A 13,997-nucleotide genomic window follows, 5' to 3' on the forward strand; every position below is an offset into this window, starting at 1 on the left:
AGGCGTAAGAGGTGTACGCAGACACCTACACAGGCGTAAGAGGTGTACGTAGGCACCTGCACAGGCGTAAGAGGTGTACACAGGCACCTGCACAGGCGTAAGAGGTGTACGCAGGCACCTGCACAGGTAGACACCAACATATCCTGAAGCGTATGCCCCCCTGCCCTGAGACAGCAAAAGTGATTTCTTTGTAAAGTACAGGTTCCTTTTGTGATCACGATGGCACCCATCCCCCACCCCCCCACCCACCCCCGCTTTAAGGAACCCTTGTGAGCGAATGGGGCGCAGAGCTCAGGAACAGCCAGCCCGGGACACTCAGGACAGTACGCAGAGAGAGGAGGAGGAAGAGGAGGAGGAGGGACAGTGAAACAGACGGACGAGGACAACACGCTCCACTTGCAAAACAGTTCGACTGGTCAGTGTGAGCAAACACAGCCAAGGCCAATGGACACTGCCGTGACACAGACCAACAACCTTATATAACATTTCACCAAGTTATCAGACACACACACACACACACACACGTGTGCGCACACACATATAGATACGCATAGCTACTCCCACAGACCAATGCACACATATACAATGCACACACAGGTATGCATTCCTACTCCCACACACAAATACACGCACCTGTGCACACACACACACAGACACACACATGTGCGCAAAAACACACACACACACCTGCACACATATACATACACACACAGGTATGCATTCCTACTCACATACAAATACGCACACCTGTGCACATACAAACGCACACACAAATGCACACACATACCTGCGCACATAAATACACACACACACATACACATACACACGCACGCATGCACGCACAAACGCACGCACAAACGCACACATACCTGCGCGCACACATACACATACGCACGCACGCACAAACGCACACACAAAACACACATACCTGTGCACACACACACACACACATACACATACACACGCATGCACGCACACACAAAACACACATACCTGTGCACACACACACACACACACATGCACATGCATGCACGCACACACAAAACACACATACCTGCGCGCACACACACACACACACACATACTAGAATTGTACTTGAGAAAAGAGCACATGCTTTCATCACATGTACCCTGCGTGCCTCCGTCCCATATCTGCAGCCTGAACGCAATTCGCATCGCGTGATAGAGAACCCTGTTCCCAAAGGTTATGTGGGTTCCATTCCCTCCTAAGGGCGCTACCAGGTGCACTCCGTTGTCCCCATAGCCACAGAGTGTGTTATTCCTCTGCATCCCAAAAAAACTGCGGAGTAAAGCACCCCTCCACCCTTCGTTTCCGTTTCCTCGTGCTGCTGGCACGCATATACAATGCACACACAGGTATGCATTCCTACTCCCACACACAAATACACGCACCTGTGCACACAAAAACGCACCAGGTTCCCAAATCACAGGAAGCAGGCCTGCTTCCTTCCTGGGGTTTCATACGGGCTCAGAGCCGAGTATGTAATTTGATCTCTGCTCATGTCTCAGGTGTACCCGTACGTTTGTATTTTTGAAATGGTCGACCTATTAGATCGCCTGTTTTGCCTGCACACCTTGCTACGTAGGTAGGTTTCATTACAACTTTGGGGGGAGACACACTGCTGGGCCACCTAGTCTGGCATCTGGCACCCGCGAACACTGCCAATCGTGTTCGTAGGAACTGTCTAACCAACCCGGAAGTATCGCTGTTGGGGATTGAACCCTGGTCTCTGCGGTGGTAGGCGAGTGCTTATACCTCTACACTACCCAGTAGGGGGTTCTGCTACACTTCAATACAGCACTCTGTTGTCCCCATAGCCACAGAGTGTGTTATTCCTCTGCATCCCAAAAAAACTGCGGAGTACAGCACCCCTCCACCCTTTGTTTCCGTTTCCTCGTGCTGCTGGCAGTGGATTCAAAAATGCACTAATTTCCTGAGGTTCCTGGGGTTTCATACGGGATCAGAGCCGAGTATGTAATTTGATCTCTGCACGTACTCATGTCTCAGGTGTACCCGTACGTTTGTATTTTTGGAATGGTCGACCTATTAGAGTGCCTGTTTTGCCTGCACACCTTGCTAAGTAGGTAGGTTTCATTACAACTTTGGGGGGAGACACACTGCTGGGCCACCTAGTCTTGCATAGTCATACATCAAGTGTCACAAGCATACCGCCTGGTTCTAGCAATCGATTCATATGAAAATACCGAGGGTGACATGTCTACCTGTCTTCCCCCAAAAACCTAAACTTTATTTTGATTTAAAAAATTAAATAAATAAAAAAACTAGATGACAACTATCCAGAAAAAAAAAACTAGCAGACACTGCTGAGGACAGGGGCTTCTTCAGTAGTCTGAGAGAGATGTGACCATGAGTGAAAACAAAATAGACACGCGAAACAACACAGGGAGCCCGCGTGTGGTCGGAGTAGAATTTTGTTGTGAAACGACCGGACGGTGAAGTTCACCGCGTGCTGTTCCTAAAGATTCCCAGGATCCGTAGCCGTACGTAATTATGCGGAGAAAACAACCTGCCGCGTGTCTTGTGTTGCCACAATTTTCGAATAGGATCAATACAAGCGCGTGTTTAATACACGCCTTCTGGCCTTCAGTAGGGAGGTGTGAGCATCATTTCCGAACAACGCCCGTTTGAGCGGCCAATCGGAGGTCCGTTGCGTCATCCTTATGCCAGCTCGAGAGGGCGGGATGGATACAGAAGTGTCTATAAAGCTACCGGCGACAACGCGTGGACAGGGTACCGAAAGGAAACGGTTGTGAAGGAACTGTTGTATAGACTCGCACGTGTTAATATCTGAAAAGGCTATATTTCTTGTACTTTTATTTATTTTGTGAAGAGTTCTTGAAGTATTTATTACATTTTTTAATAAAACATATCTGGTTGCCCGTTGATTATTGTGATTGAGAAGGCATACGCATAATTTCACATTTTAAGAAGGATTTCAGTTCTGTACGTAACATGTTTCCCAAGGCGGCCGCTGGGTAAGTTGTAATATTAGCTTAACGTTTTTAAAATGAATGTAGCCTACTTGCTTGTTCAATAAATGCATTTGGATGTACGTTGGGTGCCACGTTGGATATAATCTTGAAGCCGGAGACCAGAAACTGTCTCAATTACGTTTGATTCGGGGGTTATGGAAAATATTCATGGATGGAATGGTAATTTTACGAAACATCACCACTGAGGAATCGCTAATGTGTGTGTCTGTCTGTGTCGAAATACGTGCGTTTAGGCATGGTGGGGGGAGGGGAGGGGACGGGGGACGCGTGGACTGATGCTCTGGAGACCTTAAGTGCCGCTGTCGTACACAGTCCTCGAGTTAATTCTGTTGTCCCAAAGCTACGGGGATCAAACCCGTTTTAGTAGGCTAAAAGTGTTACAGTGTCCCGGCGTCACGTTGTAGAATGCATGTGAACTTCACATCTGGTTGTGCGATGGCTCTAGCACGACCGCTGCGATCTGTCTATTTCGTGCTTGTTGACTGTGTAGCTACTAGGCTACGTAACTAGCCTCCTTTTAGTTGTAGTAGTAGTAGTTTAGCTGTAGGGTAGTTCCAAACGACGTTAAGTAAATATACTTAGTTTAAAATGGGGAACTATAATTACTATGAACTGTTGGACGTGATGGTCCACACGCGTGCAGCTGTTAAGACAGAACTTGTGTTGGCCGACGAGTAGTGGAAAAATCCGACGTGACTCATAAGGCGCGAGGCTCGCCAGTTTTTCAGTACATTTATGTGTAAACGGAACAGTGTGAGCCCACTGGGACAGCCGAGAATTCTTTTTCTTTTCTTTTCTTTTTTAAAGTGGTAGATTCCTTATACAGTGCGCATACCTACGCAATAGAGGCGTTTTTGAGAGTGTCGAAGTGCGGTTGCGTGTGACTATTTTCTGTGCCCGGGAGGCAGGGAAATAAAGCGGATATGTTCATTTATAAATAAAATATAGGCGGGAACTCTAGATTTTCAATAAGATTTTCAGGTTTCTGTAGCCTATTTCAGTCACTAAGTTAAAACAGTCACTAAGTTAGACGGTCAGACCAAGTTTTCTTGTAAATGCGACAAGTTGAATGCGTTGTTCGTCATGACTCTTCTGAACGATACTGGATTGTTTCTTGGAAAACGTAACGAAATATTTAATATCTGGGGAGACGACATGCTTGGTATTTGAGGGTAGTTTAAAATAAAGCCATAGGCTACCACCACATTCCACTTTGGAAATCCACTGTCCACTTTGCACAGTCTGAATAGACCAGCTGAAGGACGCGACGCACGCACGCTTTCCGGAATGTTCCGAGGGTACAGTCTGTTTTTTTCTTTTTTCTTTTTTTTTTTTGACCCACGTATGTGTGCGCTCGCTGAACACACACACACACACACACACTGTAACGAAGGTGATAAAAGTTTCAGACACCGGGAGTCTGAAACTCTTAAATTCACATGATGAATTTCATGCGTTCCGGACACTGAATTCGTGCTTTTTGGTGATCTGCAAAGCCGAAAATGGTTGAAACCCTTGTGAAAATTTGAGGTTGAGTGAGGACGAATTTCAGACGACGGTTTTTTTTCTGACTAGTTTCTGAATGGCAGCGCTGTTTGAGATTTTATGAGACGCTCGTGGTGCTAAACCAATAAGGCTAATAATTGATCACATCGAGTGAATCTCTCTGTGGCTTCCTCTTCTCTTTGTGTGTGTGTGTATGTTTGGGGGGGGGGGGGTGGAGGTCATGGTCATGGCCTTGTTTTGACCCGTCTATTGGTTGGAGAAAGTCAAGTGACTTGAGATGGAATTCCCTCCTGAAACCCTGTTAGACCGTAATGAACTCGAGACAGTTGGAGAATTCTCTTGCATTAAATCACCGATCAGAATCTACTATTCAGAGTGAAAGCCAAGTCAGGGAGCCTGGTCAGAGATTGTGTGTGTGTGTGTGTGTATTTGTGCAGGTGAGGGTTTAGGGTGATACTCTTGTTTATTTAGGGCCTGTTACATAGCACATTTCACAGTGAAACAGACAAACTGTCGAGCTCCACACACAGCCGAGGATTCAAAGAATTCCACTGGTCATTATTGGCATAACGGGACATATCCAGTGTTGTGAAAGGTTTCAGTTGTGTGTGTGTGTGCAACAACAACAACACACACACACACACACACACAAAGTATAGTTTATTATTAATATATTACTATGTACCCTCACCTGTATATGCAGGTACAGGCTCTCAGGTGGGTGTTCCTATATGTGCAGACGGTCTCATGATCCTGTGTGTGTCTCAGGTACAGCTACGAGGACTGCAGAGCCACGGCTGATTGGCTCCTGGCTCAGACGTCACTGCGCCCCCTGGTGGGGATAGTGTGCGGCTCGGGCCTGGGCGGACTGGCGGAAGCGCTGAAGGACCAGGTGGTCTTTAACTACAAGGATATCCCCAACTTTCCCCATAGCACAGGTAAGCCTGCCTGGCTGTCCGTCTTGCTGTCTGTCCCCATGGGCCTGCTGTCTTCCTGTCTGTCTCTCTGCAAGTCTGTTGCTCTGTGTCCCTTTGTGTGGAGCAGACCCTTATGGAACTGCAATATATTATCAAATATACTGACAGGGAGGGGCAGGAGCCCCAGGAAAAAATAAAAATAAACAAACAGAGAAGATGAGTTTAGGCACTTTAGATTCTGAGCACGCAAAATAAATGTACTGGAGCCCCAACTCCATTTTAGTTTATGCCCTAACCCTGCAGAGTTTCCTCGGATCATACATTCATGCTGTAGGCTAAGCTACAACGTGTGTCAGCTTCGTTAAGGCCAGTTTGACGCTCTGTTTGTGTCGGCTCTGTAACAGCCCACTTGGCACTTCGTGTACGCAGCCCGGTTGCTTGCTGTGTGTGGCTGGCGTGTGCCGATTGGTTGCTTGCTGTGTGTGGCTGGCGTGTGCCGATTGGTTGCTATGCGCATGGCTGGCGTGTGCCGATTGGTTGCTATGCGTGTGGCTGGCGTGTGCCGATTGGTTGCTATGCGTGTGGCTGGCGTGTGCCGATTGGTTGCTATGCGCGTGGCTGGCGTGTGCCGATTGGTTGCTATGTGTGTGGCTGGCGTGTGCCGATTGGTTGCTATGTGTGTGGCTGGCGTGTGCCGATTGGTTGCTATGCGTGTGGCTGGCGTGTGCCGATTGGTTGCTTACTGTGTGTGGCTGGCGTGTGCCGATTGGTTGCTATGCGTGTGGCTGGCGTGTGCCGATTGGTTGCTATGCGTGTGGCTGGCGTGTGCCGATTGGTTGCTATGTGTGTGGCTGGCGTGTGCCGATTGGTTGATGCACGCTGATTGCGGTGTCTGTTCCAGTGAACGGTCATGCGGGGCGATTGGTGTTCGGAACTCTGAAGGGGAAACCGTGCATCTGCATGCAGGGAAGGTTCCACCTGTACGAAGGATACCCTGTCCAGAAGGTACCTGCACACACCTGCTCTACAGTACCGCACCGGCACACCCTGTACTTCACCTCCGCGCACCTGTGTGTCTGCGTGTGAACGAACGAACGAACGCAGACGCGGCGCACTTACCTGTCGCTTCTCCATTTAGATCACGTTACCGATGCGGATCTTCAAGCTCCTCGGGGTGGAGACGGTGATCTTGACCAATGCAGCCGGTGGCTTGAACCAGGACTACAAGGTCGGGGACATCATGATTATCAAAGACCACATCAACATGCCCGGCTTCGCAGGAAACAACCCCCTGGCTGGACCCAATGACGAAAGGTATGTGTGTATGTGCGTGGCCTGTGTGCAATGGTAAATGGTAAAAGGACTGCAATTTATATAGCACTTTTATCCAAAGAGCTTTACAGTTGATGCCTCTCATTCACCCATTCACACACACACTCACACACCAACGGGGAAAGGCTGTCATGCAAGGTACCAGTGAGCTTGTTGGGAGCAATTAGGGGTTAGGTGTCTTGCTCAGGGACACTTTGACACGCCCAGGGTGGGGGATCGAACTGGCAACCCCCCGACTGCCAGACAACCGCTCTTACCTCCTGAGCTGTAATGTAATGTAATAAGCTATGCCGCCCCCGTAAAGCGGTTGGAGGTTGGGTGTAATGCGGCGTAACTTGGTTTTGGGGCGTAACGGGGTGCAGATGTGTGTGTGTGTGACGGCGTTTCTCTGCTGCAGGTTCGGGGTGCGATTCCCCTGCATGTCCGACGCGTATGACCGGGAACTGCAGCAGCTGGCCCAGGACGTGGGGGCGGAGCTTGGCTACAGCGACTTCATGCGCGAGGGCGTGTACTGCGTTCTTGGCGGGCCCTCTTTCGAAACCATCGCCGAGTGCCGGATGCTCCACAAACTGGGGGCCGATGCTGTTGGTGAGATCAGAAACCCTGTTACGATGTCCCCACAATGTCCCGATGTTACATCAGAAACCCTGTTACAATGTCCCCACAATGTCCCGATGTTACATCAGAAACCCTGTTACAATGTCCCCACAATGTCCCGATGTTACATCAGAAACCCTGTTACAATGTCCCCACAATGTCCCGATGTTACATCAGAAACCCTGTTACAATGTCCCCACAAGGTCCCGATGTTACATCAGAAACCCTGTTACAATGTCCCCACAAGGTCCCGATGTTACATCAGAAACCCTGTTACAATGTCCCCACAAGGTCCCGATGTTACATCTGAAACCCTGTTACAATGTCCCCACAAGGTCCCGATGTTACATCAGAAACCCTGTTACAATGTCCCCACAAGCTCCCGATGTTACATCAGAAACCCTGTTACAATGTCCCCACAATGTCCGGAGGTTACATCGTTACAGGGCCATTACGTCGTGCCCCTCTGTGTCTCCATCGAAGAACCCAATCTAGTTGGAAAGGGTTCTTTGTTGGGCAAAATGGTTCAATCTGGGAGTTTTCACACCTGCCGTGGAGGATTAAGAGCTAGAGAACTGAAAGTTATTTTTTTAGTTATTTCCGTAAAGAACTGAAAACGGGTTCCCCTATGGAGACGAGTGTAGTGTAGGCTTGAGAGAATTAGAGCTTTCTCAGTAGCCAGGGCAGCGGTCTTTAACCTTGATTTGTGCTGGTAAACCACCGTCCAACTGTCAACTGGTACAGTCCTGTGAAGTTCTGTAGCCAAAAGTGTTGTGATTCCTGGTCCCTGTATTACGGTGTGGTAAGTCCTCCCCCTGCCTCCTTTTCCAGGAATGAGCACGGTGCACGAGGTGATCGTGGCGCGGCATTGTGGGATGCGCGTCTTCGCCATGTCCCTGATCACCAATCAGGCGGTGATGGACTACGACAGCGAGGAGAAGGCCAATCACGAGGAGGTGCTGCAGACGGGCGAGCAGCGCTCCAAGCAGCTGGAGAGGCTGGTCTCCGCCATGGTGACCCGCATCGAGCACAACACCAACTACGCTTGACCGAACTCCCGTGGCCCACAATGCACCTGGCTGACCAACAATCGATAGCAACAAACGTCCCCCACAGACTTACCCAAGACCAGTGCACCTACTTTATGGGTAACCTGTGGGCAGATTGGTCATTCAGATTTAGCATTCGTACGGGTCTGAGTGAAGTCAGGCTTATTTTTAAAAAACATATTGACTGTTGCTGAAAAGTATATGCACTTGACTGAACTGCATCGATCAGTAAAAACAAACTTACCAAACTTACCCGAGACCAGTACATCTACTTTTCAGTAACTCTGCTCAATATATTTAAAAAAAAAAAAAAAAACGCTTACTGCCCTCAGACCAGTACAACTGCTAAATCTGACTGACCCCATCCCCTCACTCTCAAAACAAGATGTGTTAAAAACAACACCCAACATGTCATTTTTTTTTTTTAAAACACGGCTCCATTTTGTGTCAAACAGTTTGTTTTTTTGGTTTTTTTTAAGTATCCATTTTGTAACACATAAATTGTATATTTTGTAACATAAAAGCAGTAACTTTGACACGAAATTTGTGGAAAGTGACAGAAAAGTAATAACACAAAAAGTGTGTTGGATATTAACACATCCTTTTTTGAGTGCTCAGAACGGACCACGGACCGGTGTAGCACGAGCTGAGCTTGTGTTGTGAGATGCACATCTCCGTCAGATCTTTTTTTATTTTTTTAACAAAGAATTCTTGTATCACATTCCTACTGTAGACATTCCTGCCGTCAATCACCTAGTCCTGACATCAGCAACATATCAGCGCTCAACTTAATCCAGTGTAAATGTCTTTAATTGAACTAATATTGTACAAAGGCTGTAGCTTTTATGGCAAAAAAAAAAAAAATTCTTTTTCGGGTCTTAATGTTGTTATGTATTAACTTAAAAATGGTATATTTGGCACTATTTATTTTTGTTCATTTCATTAGAGTACTATAGGTGCAATGTACTCCTGTAGAGGGAGGGGTGGTGCCCCCTGCAGGCAAAGTGAGGCATAGGCATGAGTGGACTGTGGTTGGCGAGATCTCAGCACCACAGGGCCTCAAGCGTCATTGCATTTTTAATTTAAATATATTTAACAGATAAGAATATATTAGTTATTTATGAGCACGTGTTTTTTTTTTTGTTGTTTTTTTTAAACGTGAAGTATTGAATATATATCCACAGCCCTGTGTTGTGGGACGGGCGAGCCACGGAATGAGTTTAGCCTGGGTTTGTTTTTTGGACACAAGTCCTCCCAACCCACCTCAGGGACAGGGACTGGAACGCTGTTGGTTCAGACAGAAACATTTAAGCCTGTGCCAACCATTGAAAAATACTACTGCTACTGCGCTGCTGAAATCCAATGGCCAGAATGTCGAGGAAAACCAGAGAGAAGATGCGTTCCGTGTTCCATGTTCCGCATTCCGGTGAGGGTGGGTGTGTGTGTGTGTGTGTGTTTGAAGCAGACTCTTTGAAAAAGGGGCTTAATTAGCAGGTTTCTGAGAGTGGACTGTTTGTCATCCAGAGTGAGGAGTTGTGCAATTAATGTTGTCACAGTTCTTGTAAGCAATTTAAAAAAAAAACTCCCAATAAAAATTTCCAAACCTGGACGTGGTTAAGAAATCGTGTGTGTTGTGTTTGTGCGTGTGTGTGTGTGTGTGTGTGCGCTTTTTGGTTGTGACGGCCAAACCACCACACAGACAGATGACTTTTTGATTCCAACACTGCTGTGGCTCCAGTCTGGCTCTTGAGAGGAGGGTTAAGTACTGTTTATTTTAAAGGCGGGCAGCTCGCAGTACAGTTTCACTCTGTAACTGGACAAAAAAAAAAAATAGTGGAAAACTTTCCTGCTAGCAAGGTGGAAAGAACCAGCCAGGACATTTCCATATAGGGACTGATGTGGCCAGACTGACGTCATGGGAATGGCCAGTTCTGGGGACGGAGCTTTAAAAAACGTGATGGGGAAATGGTACGAGTTCACGTGGAAATCACATTTTAAATTCTGAGTCAACTGAATTAATTTGTAATGTGTACGTGCAGTCGTGCACATACTCGATCTTTTCCAATATTTTGGCAAAACCTTTTTCTTTCGTAGTTACAGCATTGACAGAATAAACTAAATGTTTTCTGCATAAGTATGACCGTTTTTTTACTTTTTTTTAATGAAAATTGAGGTCTATTTTGAGATAAGTAGGTACATTTTATTCTGAGACTGTAAAACCCGAAACGGTACACGTGCAAGTAACCAGGTCACAGCTGCATAAAATTGCGCTCAGATAGCTCATGATAGTATCCCTTTTACAGGGTGAACTTCACATCTGCTAGTCACAAGGGCACATTTTTGTTTTGTTTTTTTGTTAGGGGCAATTTTCACACAATTGTCCGCCCCCACCCCCCCCGCTACCAGCTCCCCGCTCCCAGTTTGGAATGTCGGCCTAAGCCAATCGGATCATTGCAATGTCCTCCCACGGTGAAGAAGTACAAACAATCGCATACTCTCTGACAAAGGCAGGGAAACATGGAAAGCCTTATCCCAGACTTATATTTCCACCTATCTGATTTGTGTTCGATATGATGGCATGTCTTGTGTGCCATCACATTGATATAAATTACAAGCAAGACGTTCGATTACAAGAAGCGTTTATCCAACGTTGCGTAAATGTGTGAAAGATAAATTTTTGGAACAGATGGTGGTTGTCAAAGAATCAAGATAAAAGCAATGCAATAAATAAAAAATATATTTTGAAATAAACCACATTAGACACACCAAAGACATGAACAGAATCGGGAGCATATAAAAGCCACTCAAACATTTAACTTGGATAAGGATATGGAATGATTACCAGAGCACATCATTAAACCACCAATTCAAACGTTTTTTCTTCCCCGTTTTTAAAAGACCAAACCACTCACACCCCTCGTGCTTTCCGGCTCTCTGGAAACCAAATAAATAAATAATGAAAATTACAGTTAAAATGTAACAACGTTGGTATGTTTACATTCCATGGTGAGTAAGGCTACAATTGGTTAAACATTTACCCCGGTAAATCCAGTTTTCCACGCTTGTCTAACAGCAGAGAAGAGGTTGTGTGACAATACACTGTACAGTCTCGCACAGCTGACCACAGTGACACCAGAGAGGAGGGGGATATATGAAAGGTCAGACTACACCAGGCCCCTGGGTAAAATACGTATTTGTTTTGGATTCAAATACTTCTCTACTCTTTACTGATCTTGTCTGGTGTATTGGAACCAATGAAATATGCACAAAAAGCGCAGACCTCGCCTTCTGGTCATATCGGCAGGCTCAATTACATGAGGCAAGATCAATAGAGCACAGAAAAGTGTTTGAATCCAAAACAAATACATATTTGACCCAGGTTTGTACTAAACTAGTAAAAACAAAACAAAAACAAAAAAAATTTCATTTCAAGATGGGAATATGCAAAAATGAATTCATTCAACAATCCATTTATAAAAGGCCCATACTTTTTCCAAAATATTTGATCTCATTGGTTACAATATGAAATTAGTTGCCATACCATGCAATAAATTATTCAGAATTAGCCGGTGTGAAACACAACAAATAGTCCACAGATTGTTGACTGTTAGAGAATCTGAGTTTAACTGTGCACTGAACTTGTTCACAAATCAAATTGTGGCATATTCTGGGGATTCTGGATTAAGCAAAATTCATTTAAAAATCCTGTTTGATTGACGTTATGTGCACTTGTTGGCAGCGATCACTTTGCCAGGCTGGCAATCTGTATTGGAAACTGACATCGACATAATAATGAGGGCCCAGATAATCCGGCAGGTCAGCCACTGTATCGGTGAATGCCTCATAGCTCATTTGTACGGGAGATTTTCCCCGCCAGTAGGACGTTCACGGCAGGTCATAGAAACCACATCGGTCCTCAAATGCAAAACCACCATGGCCTAGCACTCTGAAGCGGCCTACCCAGAAACACAGTTATGACTCAAGTGAACTGCGCGGTGACAGGTACAGCAGATTGCTGCTGCGCTTTGATTGGTCAGAGCAGCACAGCTCAGTGCAGCAACGAAACAGAATGCCCACCGCCCCCACCTCCTCCTCCCGAGCATTCATACACCTAGACCTAAACCTTTACCCTCTTTTCAAGTCGGGAACAACCAACCATAGCCGTGCACTTATCGCATCCCTGCAATGTCATTGGTCAGGTTCAAGACAGTGGGACATAAAACTGGGTACAGCCCTATAAAAATGTAATACGTAATAAAATATCTATCCATCCATCCATCCATATATATGTATATAATATGGCTCTGTCCACCAGGGGGCAGCACTGGCCCTACTCACAGGGAGCATAGCAACCGCTGCCCATTGCCTAACACCAGCGGCCTTGAGAAAAGGCCTTGCGCCCAGTTCTACAGAGGACAGTTGGCAGCTGGCATTTTATTTTTGTGGACTTTCTGCCTTTTTTATTTTATTTTTTGTCTCCTGTTATGTTATTTCATGAATGATACTTCTGTTATTTTTGTTCCAGGTTTAATCAAAAAGGCAATAAGCCAAATTACCCTTCGGTACTGATTCTGTCGGTCTGTTCACCACGTGAGACAGCGGCCAACCCCAGCACCACCGCGTAATGGGACGCACCACCTGTGTCATCCGCCAGCAAGACGAAGGTCAGAGAACACACAAAGGAAATGAGACAAGATGTGCTGTTGACCTTCATAAATCAGGCAACAGCTACACAAATAGCTTGATGTCTGAAAATCACCTCCTCTCCCCTACTAGGACAATGATTAATAAGATTAAAACAACTGGAGCTGTGTTGAATTCGCCTGGAAGAGGACGCAGGTGTATTATTTTGCCCCTACACACAGTGAGGAGGACGGTTTGAGGGCCAAAAAAAAAGTATATTCTCCAGGGATCACAGTTGGAGAACTGCAGAAGTAGGCTGCATCTCAGGATCATACAGTCTCCGAAACGACAATTAGAGGAGCGGCCTCCATGCCAAGAGCGGTTTGGAAGGCTTGCCGGAAGAAAGCCTCTAGTCTACAGTCATCAAACCGCAAAAAATAAGCACCTGCCGTTTGCCATTTGTAGTTTGATTGGAATATATGGTTCCATGATCAGATGACAGAAAAATAGAGCTTTCTCACCACAAAAACTAGAGGTGAGATGGCTATAAAATGAGGGATGGTCACGCAGAAAAGGACCAAATATCTACTGTGAAGTATGGTGGTGGACATGCGACGCTGTGGGGCTTGCTTTGTTTCCAAAGGCCCTGGGAATCTTATTGGAATACATGGGATAAGGATCTCCGTCAAGTCCCACACCAAAATCTGACCAAAATCTGCCTACCTCTGCCAGTTGGCCAACACTGGGTTATGGTTGAATCTTCCAGGACTATGACCCAAAAATGATCCATTATAAATCCACAAAAAAAATGGTTGACTGACCACAGAATAAGACAGCAGTGGTTTTGGTGATGGTCATCCCAGTCCCCTGACCTAAACCCCACAGAAAACCTGTAGGGTGAGCCGAAGTAAAAGAACTACCAAGTGAAGACCAAGGAC

At 46.2% G+C, this 13,997-nt stretch overlaps 1 protein-coding gene across 1 annotated transcript; it reads left to right on the top strand.

The window, feature by feature from the left end:
* Window positions 1–2,757: 2,757 nt before the first annotated feature.
* Window positions 2,758–10,043, top strand: LOC118234032 (purine nucleoside phosphorylase-like). The gene is made up of 6 exons (XM_035430316.1): window positions 2,758–3,017; window positions 5,310–5,479; window positions 6,360–6,463; window positions 6,597–6,772; window positions 7,188–7,378; window positions 8,219–10,043. Exons 1-6 carry the CDS (start codon window positions 2,995–2,997, stop codon window positions 8,434–8,436), a joined length of 882 nt encoding a protein of 293 aa, XP_035286207.1. The 5' UTR covers window positions 2,758–2,994; the 3' UTR covers window positions 8,437–10,043.
* Window positions 10,044–13,997: the final 3,954 nt, after the last annotated feature.

Source organism: Anguilla anguilla, chromosome 8, assembly GCF_013347855.1.
Source record: "Anguilla anguilla isolate fAngAng1 chromosome 8, fAngAng1.pri, whole genome shotgun sequence".
Taxonomy (NCBI): Eukaryota; Metazoa; Chordata; class Actinopteri; order Anguilliformes; family Anguillidae; genus Anguilla; species Anguilla anguilla.